General features: G+C 41.7%; 1 protein-coding gene across 1 annotated transcript in view; it reads left to right on the top strand.

The window, feature by feature from the left end:
- The first annotated feature begins 842 nt into the window (after window positions 1-842).
- Window positions 843-9,777, top strand: part of coro2aa (coronin 2Aa) — a 28,631-nt gene continuing 19,696 nt past the window's right edge. The window contains exon 1 of the mRNA XM_084006191.1: window positions 843-997. Coding sequence (XP_083862317.1) covers window positions 983-997 — 15 coding nt within the window. The 5' untranslated portion in view covers window positions 843-982. The remainder of the gene's footprint in view (window positions 998-9,777) is intronic.

Here is a 9,777-nt window from a genome sequence, read left to right as displayed (position 1 = left end):
ACATGATTTATCTATCTATCCCTCTTTATCTATCATCTACAGACTAAATGTTGTGTGTTTCTTCCACTACATTTCTACTATCGGTTAAGGCCCCCCTCACTAGTAAGACCTGCTGCAGGCCCCGAGGCAAAACTGATCTAAGAACCCTGTCACCTTCAAGTTCCCATCAAATACAGCTCACAAATTATAGGCTACACATGGCAATTCCAAGCATTGCATGCTGCTTTTTAGATACAAATTCCAAAATAGATACATATTTTCTAATAACAACAAATAATAATAAATAGCAACAAAAATACACAAATATTCTGACACAAATTAGTGAACCCATATGACGTCACTACACCTTTGAACCTTAATTAGTATTTAATTATGATTAAGATAGCAACAGACCTGACCAACACACACAGGAAAGGTATTAGAACGTAGACTAGTCAATTAAATTGGAATTTAAACGATGTAATATTACTTCTCCAATAACTTCCTAACATCTCTTGTTCAAAAAACTCCAAATATATATGAAAAAAATGTAGATGTAACTTAATGTATTTATTATTTTAAAGGATCATATGTCATCATGGGTTAATGAAAGCCTACATACAGTAGGTTTGAAGTGAACCTGGATCGCCTCGCCCCTCCCTCCTCTTCCTCCTCTCGTCGCATCCTGTGATCGCATCCCTCCTCCTCCTCCTCGTCCGGTGCTTGTTTTCTTTTTTCACATGGTGTGTTGAGGAGGGACGCGTCCTGTCTGTGAGCCGGTTCTTATTCTGCCTTTTTTTTTTTTTTTTACTGTGGTGGACTCTCAAGGTCGAGCCGGACATCATGCAACAACCGCCGGTGTTCTAACGCGACTCCGCCCGGTAGCCGCTCCTCCACCTCCTCCTCCTTCTCCTCCTCCTCCTCCTGCAGCAGCACCGCTGCACTTCACCCACAGTCCTCTCCGGGGAAAACCGCCACCACCTGCCGACGCCTCTCGCACCATATGACCGTCACAAAGGTGAGTTTGCTCCAGCCTAAAGTCCCGCGGCGCCTCGGTGCTCACCGCTCACGTTGCCCCGGTTGAAGTACACTTTAAACGGATCGTGCTGCCGCTGAGAGTCGGGACACTTTTATTTTAGGCGTTTAGACTTGCAGCGTGCAGCTCTGCCATGCGGCTTCACAGCCTGTCTGTCTGCCCGCGGCAGGAAGACACTGCTCCTGTGTGTGTCTGTGTGTCTGTGTGTGTGTGTGTGTGTTAAATTAAGTACTGCTGTCTTTTTATCCATCATGTCACACTCAGACCAATGAGCTTCTTGAGTGGTGTTTTTTTTAACTTGCAGATCATCACACTGTCATGTTCTGGTGCAGAAGTGCACAGCTGTGTCTGCCCACTCACATTTATACATTATATTTTCACCATTGACATAACCTCAGATTGAATATGATCAGTGTTAGATCAAAAATCAAATTGAGGATTATATGGTTATTTGGGTTAGGATTTTTTTGTTATATAAGAGCAAGAGTTCAAAATAAGTAGGCATGGGACGATATCATATTACATTTTTATGATTATCCTGGACAAAATAATTGCGATTCATGATACCGTCTCGATAATCGTCAACATATGCTTAAAGCTCTTAAAATGACACTAAAATGTACTGGAATCATTTTACATTTTGTTGAGAAACAAGCATTCTATTGCGTCACAGATATGACACACATCCTTTTTAGTGAACATCCTTTTTAGTGAAAAACAGTCAAATAACCTTAAATAAAATCATCATAAATCATAAGGACTCCCTGCATAAATTCATAAAAAAAAAATGTTTAAAAGTATTTAATAATAATATAGAAGAAAACATTGATCAATCGCAGGGAACTACATATTTATATGTAGAGCTGAAACAATGAGTTGATTAATTGATTGATTGATTAGTTGATTAAAAGAAAAGTAATCCCAAAGAATACTCCGTAGTTGATTAATTAGTTCTGTGTCATCATTACACATTCGTTTTTTTATTTGTTTTTGGACAAATAAAATGATTAGGTGCAGCCCCACAAGTATGATAGAATAAACTGTATTATATCCATTCAGTGGAGGTCATGTTCATGTCTGCCACACATCATTAGTATAAGTGAAATGTATGATTTTGGCTCTGTGGGTGGCTGTATTCTACCTGTCCACCATCCAGGGGTCAGGTCGGGGGCATGCTGTGTGTTTGGACATGAGTAGTTTAATATCAGTCTGGTCAATAATTCAATCAATTTGCTTATTTTACATATCGGGGGAACATGTTGATATTGGAAAATATTTCTGGGGGATATTTCCATTTTCACCAACAACCTGAGGCCCAGCAGGCTCCAGAGGTCCCCAACTAATTCCTATTTTTAGTTTGTATACAGATAAAACAAACAAGACGGACATTTATTGTCTTTGTGATTTGTGTGCAAGGAGTTGAACTATTCCTTATATGAATAATACACTGCCCCAGCTCATTAACGGTGAAGGGAGTGACACTCTGGCTCGTACGGACATGTTTGGGAAGATGAGTTGGAAAGAAACGATGAGGTGTTGGTTTGTGGTGTGATGCAGTAACTATGCAGGCCCTCGGGACAAATCACCAGCATTGCCAAGCAAAACCGTGCGTGGCAACGTTGGCATGTCGGATCACCGGCTTCTCATTCACAAACGTGAACGGCGTTTCAGGCCGTAGTACGCCGAGTGTGGCGTCACGACTTGTGGATTAAAAAGGTGCCACGCCAGCTCCAGATCTGTCATCAATCTGATGGCAAACTCACAGCCAAAATGAGCATCAGACCAATGAGTCTGCAACACATCTCCACTTCCTGCAGCCAAAACTAAACCTGAACTGGGCTGAACCGCACGTCTCCACGGCTTGTTACGGCTCTAGTTAATTCTACTCCAACTCCATGTTGTGCACTTTCATTTTGGGCCATAAAACACAACCATTTGTCTCTGGCATGTTATCACACATACCTGAGATTCTCCCGTTTGTGTGCAACCTGTGACTTACGCCGTTTGCTTTGTCGTTATTAGCTCAGAAGCAGAGGCTCTACTGATTGCATTTGCTAAGTTATTTACTTATTTATCTTCTGCTATATCTCAGCATGTCAGAACAGTAACCAGAGTTGACTTCGGGTTTCTGAGGTGGAGCACAAAACGCTGACGGGTATCAAAGTCCTGCTGCTGTAATTACTGCTGTGAATCGAAGGCGTGCTTTTGAGCAAACATACCCTTGAGCCTGAGAGCCTCATTGGCCTATATTTCTCTGCCGTGCTGCTGTTGTGCAATAAAAGTGATCACCATATAATGACCTGTATTGTGGAATAACAGTGTCCCTTAATTAGACGCCTGTTTATTCACTCTTAAAATGGCAGTGTAGTTCTTTTAATGTCATGGGAAAACGAGCAGGACGAATTAATGACTATTGACGTAATCTATTTTTTGGGTCCATAAAATGGCTAATCTGGAGTTTTCAATCACATCACATGATTTGAGTTGACAGATGGGCCTGATGAGGATCGTGTGAAATAGTAGAAAGCTCTGGAACAGCTACTAAATGGAACTTGAGGTGACGAGGTCAAGAATTATCTTTGAACTTTGGTCAGACAAAACAAGACATTTGAAATGACATCATCATGGGCTGTGGAAGATGTGATGTCTAATTTTAACGTTGACGTTTTATAAACAAACAATTAATAGAAAGAATGTCAATTATTTTAATCTATCCGGCAGTTATGGACTTTCATGGGTCAGCTGACGAAACCAATTAAAGGGTGCGACTGAAAGTCATTTGTAGCTTTATGATCAATTTCAAGGTCTGTGACTAATCATATTGTCAGTATTATCAAGAGGCCATTTCAACATGCCAATGTAGGGTAATCATAGGTGTAGATGATCCAATTAATTCCATTCTGTTTCTCTATTGTGTCAGCCATTCCAGTGAGCTAGCATGCTTAATAGCAGGGCTTCGGCTCACGTAAACTGAAACTGCAACAACACCTGTGTTTAACATACCTTCAAGTCAAAATGGATGCTCTGAAAAGGGCCTTTAAGTATTTAGATAAATTCCAAAGTTATTCACCTTAAAGAAGCTCGAATATTTGACATTTTTAGCCTCACGAGCTAAACGGCTCAATGCCAATATTGAGCGGTCCACCACTTCAGTCAGACTGAAATATCCCAACAATTACCGGCTTTGCCGTGATGTCATAGTAGAAATATAACAACATATTTGCTGATCCCGTCTTTATCTCATGTCGCCGTGAGATGTTAGCAGGCTAACATGCTGAACTAAGATGGCGAACATGGTAAACATACCTGCTAAACAATCGGTGAGCTAGCATTGTGTCACTGTGAGTGTGTTAGCATGCTGATGTTAGCATTTAGCTAACAAGTAGAGCCTCACAGAGCACGACTGTCGTGCATCGTTCAGTCTACAAAGTAAAGTTAAAATGTTAAAATGACTGTTTGTCCAGCTAACATACGTACAACAATATAAAGGCAAAATTAAAGTGTGGGCCGAGGACCTGGCTGAAACTAGAGCTGTTTGTGTGCCACGCATTTATATTGTGTTATTCCACTGATGAAGTAACAAGGTAAAAACAGCCTAAAGGTGAATGAGGTCACCTCACATGTCCTCTGTTGCTTCACCGGAGGAGTCAAACCACACGTTGTGCCTTGAGGAGGAGGAGGAGGTGGAGGACCCGCTGGGAACCTCATACATGACTATAGCTACAGAACAAAGCCCCCAGGGGCCACCACCCTCCATGTGGTTCACTCCTCACTCAACCTCACGGAGACCCGCCTCTCGGACTTCATGTTGTTTCTACAAACTGTCAATACAGACTTTTACTGTCTCTTGGATTATCTAGAAACATGTTGAATAATGTTTAGTACTTAAAATCAGATTATGAAACTTTGCGAAACAATGATGGCTCTAACAAAATGATGTGATGATGCTAAATGCTGGTAATGTAATGTAACAATAGAAGAGAGACATAAAATAATTCTGTAATATACATATTAACATCTAACCATCAAAGCTTTGTGGTCGTCCTAACCAGAGCCAATATGAATGTGGGCAGATTCAATTCTGCTTTATGGCTTTAAATACAGATGATTCTGTTCTATATTTATTATTCTGCCAAGTATTGTGATTATTGACACATAAAACTTCCCAAGAACTTAAGATGACGTATTCTTCTTTTGGTTGACCGACTGTTTAAAACTTATAAAATGGAGAAAAACAGCAAATCTGCACATTTGAGATTCTTTTGCCACATTTGACTAAATTAATGATGAAAATTGTTGCTGTATCACAGTTATGATATTTCATGATGATGGTTTTTATATTCACTTGATGAACTCGACCAAAACGGGTTTGAGCAAAACTTGAGTGCACCTGCTTCAGGAACCAATCAGCTGGTGGAGGTTGGGGACGATCACTACCCGTCCTGACAATGAGTTACGTAACCAGAGAGTTGGCACGTGAGCGCAAACCCCTCACTGTCACTGTCCGCCTGGAGACCACCGGCTGACCCCCGACTCAACCGACTCCTGCTGCTGCTCGTCACTGCAGGGCCGGCTCATTTACACAGAAAAACAAAATTTACTTTTATAAAAAAAATGTATTCTGCTTGTGTTTTCAGTTTTCTCTTTACTGTTACATCAGATCAGTGGTGGCAGCTTGTCCTGCACGTTTCTGACATGACAGCTGTCTGACTGTTTGCCCCACGTGGGAGCAGATAATCCTCAAACAGGGAGGGGATTACTTAAAAAAAAAAAATAGAGGGAGAGAGAGAGAGTCCGTGGATTTGTGCGTATGTCGAGCTCTTGTAGTTTCCAGTCGCTGTGAAGGTCGCAGGACGGAGGAAAACTCAGCGCTTCATTTGGAGGCCGAGTGAATCAAACTTTCTATGATCTGATATCTCTGGTTAACTTGAAATATTCTGGTGCTTCTTAAGCCTCAACTCGGTTCTGAATACCGAGCGACCATTGAAGAGCCCACGATGCTGACTGCAAGATACCCACTGCTCAAGTTATGAATGTTTCCTGTCCTGGTAGCTGGAAATGGCATATCGATTCTTCTGGCTCATTTTATTACACCAAGAAACATATAGAAGTATACTTATATATGAGTAAATATAGAGATATGTGACTATACTGTATGTCTTTGTGGTGGATTAGGACGTACAGTCGAGTAGAGTTGATCTACCTCGTGAGCCCCAGGTTGGCACCCGCTGTCTTGCAGCTTTTATTTCATCAAGGTCCAGATTGATTTTTTTGCTCTTCTGATGGTGATGATGACGTTCATCAGCAGCTGCTGGACGCGTTCAGTGTGTGTGTGTGTGTGTGTGTGTGTGTGTGTGTGTGTGTGTGTGTGTGTGTGTGTGTGTGTGTGTGTGTGTGTGTGTGTGTGTGTGTGTGTGTGTGTGTGTGTGTGTGTGTGTGTGTGTGTGTGTGTGTGTGTGTGTGTGTGTGTTCACCATATTGATTCCAGAGCGCTAATAGTAGCTCTAATGGTTGTACTTCATGAAAAATACTGTCTGAGCAAATGTATGTCTGCTCCCTGCCAAGGTTACTCTGTACATTTGTTGATTAGACTCAATAGAGTGGAAGCTTCAGCCTGCATTGAATGTACAAGAATAATATTAATCGTAGGGTCAAAGTAGCTCATGTTATAGCTTTATTGCTCAATAGGGGTATGACATTTCAGTCCATCACTGGTGCAGCTATATATTTCAGGGACCTCTGGATGGAAATGTTGTGCATTCATGATCCCCAGAGGATAAACCCTTGTGTGTTTACCTTCTTGGGATACCTCCCCCCACCATGCACACAAAGGTGGGGGCAGGTATCAGTGCTTTAAACAGCTTCACCTGCTTTTTCCTGATCCAAGCTGTTGTTATAACGTAGGCCTTTATCGGCCGCCCTCTAGTGCCCGTGTTTAAGTATTTGTGATGGACTTTCTGACAAAAAATGTTCCCTCAAAAATGATTTGGAATAACTTTTGTAATCCTTTCATTTGTAATCAAGCGCCACCATCAGGTCAAAAATTATGTTTTTAAATAATTTAATTTGACCATTCATTTTGGATGATCAGTTATCAGCCTGACTTTTTGTGAAGTGCTACCAACGTTAGCATGCTAACGGACTAATCTGAAATGGTGAACATGGTAAACGCATTAGCATGACTAGCATGGCTGTAGACGAGATCCTCCTACAAGCTAGTCAACTGAAGTTCAAAAACTAGTTAGTTTTGAGCTGAGTTGTAAATGTACCCCTCAGAGTATTCTTGTGGACGCTATACTCTTTGCTATGAGACGTCACGGACAAAACACTACGGCATTAGCACACGAGTGAGCTGCACATTGTGTGTGGCGACTATCACAACACGCTAATGCAGTTAGCATTGAGGCTGATCTGATTAGCAGCGGCCGCCCTCGGCCCGATAACGGGGCGTGCACGGCTGCAGCACGCCGCCGGTGCATTGTGTGTAGAGAGAGGCTGTGCCTATATAAAGGCGAGCTAATCCCCTTGAGTCACAGAAAGTGAAACTCACCTTGACTACAGTTACTATGGATAGGTTGAATGGATGGCCTTGGCTGGTGACCAGGATCCCTGTGCCTTGTTGGGTCTGCTCCGAGGAAAGAGACCCGTTGCCTTTTGCTGAATAATTCATCATCCCTCATCCTATTTGTCATTTAATATTTATTACAAATATTCAATTCCGCAATAAAAATGCATCTTTTTTTACCATTTCCAAATCCTAACGCAGTGCTACTCGAGCTAATTTTAGAACATCGAACCTCATTTTGTGCTGTGGCTCGTTTCTCTCCACCCCCTCCCTCCCTCTTCCTTCGTCTCTTTGATGCTGAGTATTTTTAATTGTGTCAGGAGCTTCTGCTGCGGTGGCCACTGGCTGTCTGCAGATCAGCTTGGCCTAGTTGTAATTAATACTAGATAACATAAACCCTCTGGAGGATACGACCTGAGACGCACTCTTGCCTCTGCTGCTGCTGCCGCTGTGACATGATCCATAATTCTAATTACCTCTCATGAGGTGAATTTCCTTTTTTAATTTTAAGTAGCCTGCAATTTATTAATAGGGTTTTTCTCTGAATAGACAGGGAAATGTTTCATGTGCTCCATTTGCAGTCCTCTCCTTATATACTGTAGTTCCCCTTTTATGAAATGATCAGGATACTAAAGGACTTGCTAAAAGTGTCATTTTCAAACAAAACGGAAGCACTTCTGGAAGAAATATTGCATGAGGTTTAACTGGTGCTCTTGGGTGCTCTCTCTCTATCTGTGATTTGATCATGTGTGGGTTCTGCGCATTATAACCTCTATCCAGCATGTCTCGAGGCCGGACCCTCTTCCCGTAAGCCAATTAGGGAATTGATTTTGTTTACGGCTCGTCAAAACCCAGCCGATGTTTGCTTTCGTTGTGCTCCTTGATGCCAGACGTTTGTCTGCGAGATTACATTCTTTGTGTCTACGATCATCAAACTACGCACAAATGATTCAGCGTTTAAGAGATTTTGAACTCCCACGCGAGTACAAAATGAGTGTGCCTTTTGATGTGAGTTCAGGGCCTTTTGGCCGTACGAACCGTCTCTCGCTGCCAGAGTTGATGCCAGCAGGTGAGGGAGGCGGTGGTATCGCTGAATGGGAACAGCTGTGTTACTGCAGATATCGGGAGTGAATCACATGTGAAGGAATGAAGTATGCTGCAGAGGCATGCTGAGATGTGACTCATGACACATTTCAGATGAGGTGAGCTCACCATCACCTGGCGTACTTTATGAGGAACCATCCGGAACATGGTTTCATATTGACGATCATCTTATCAAATACCTGTTTGCTGATTGCCGGCACCTTTTCCCCCCAAATCTTTTAGATTCTCTTGTTGATACCTAGAAACAATCTGCAGCTGAGTGATCGTATTATAATTCAGTCACACCAGAACCTCTTGAGTCACATGAGATTACCATCTGAAACTTGATCATTCATGTCAGATCTTCATTTTTTTTGTTACTATTGTTCTTAAGCTTCTTCTCACTGTTGGTAGTTTATTTGTACACCTTTTAGATTGCCATTACCATCTCCACCCCTCTGAACAGATACTTTTATCACCAAACCAGAGGTTGAGTTTAACTGAAGTAACGTGATCAAGAAGATAATCTGTGTCTTTTATTTAGGTTTTGTTTCTGTTGGACAAACATCAAGATACTTAACAAGGGCTCTCCTGCTGTTTCAACACTACAGGCAAAATCTCATATACTAAATATTTTATAGTCTGGCTAACTGGCACACTTTCATTTCCAGATGTTTAAGAACTTTAATCTCACTCCAGAAACGGTGTGTGCTGGTCTGATACAACCAGACATAGAAACAGTGTTGCATCATCCCTGAAAGTACATGTATATTTTAAACCTTGGCGTGAAAATGTATCTCAACAACACAAAAAAAATGAATTTGTCTTTCGTGGAAAGCATCTACGTCAACACTGAACACTTCAGAAGTAAGCTGTAGATGTTGGAGGAGGGAAGTTACGATCAAGTAGGAAAAAATGTATTTCTCAGTAAAATAATGCTGTAACATAAACATTAAACTGTAGTATTTTGAAATGTTTTTCTGTGAGACTCTACGGTAGAATTGTTGTCTCTCCGGTGCAGGTGCGGCTCCTCATTTGCACAGCAAAACAACAAAAGCAGAGCATAAAACAACATGCAAATGAAAGGTGAGTTGAAAAGGCTTGCCCGAGCTGC

This window comes from Eutrigla gurnardus (genome assembly GCF_963514095.1).
Source record: "Eutrigla gurnardus genome assembly, chromosome: 3".
Taxonomy (NCBI): Eukaryota; Metazoa; Chordata; class Actinopteri; order Perciformes; family Triglidae; genus Eutrigla; species Eutrigla gurnardus.
This window is presented reverse-complemented; position numbering and strand designations above follow the sequence as displayed.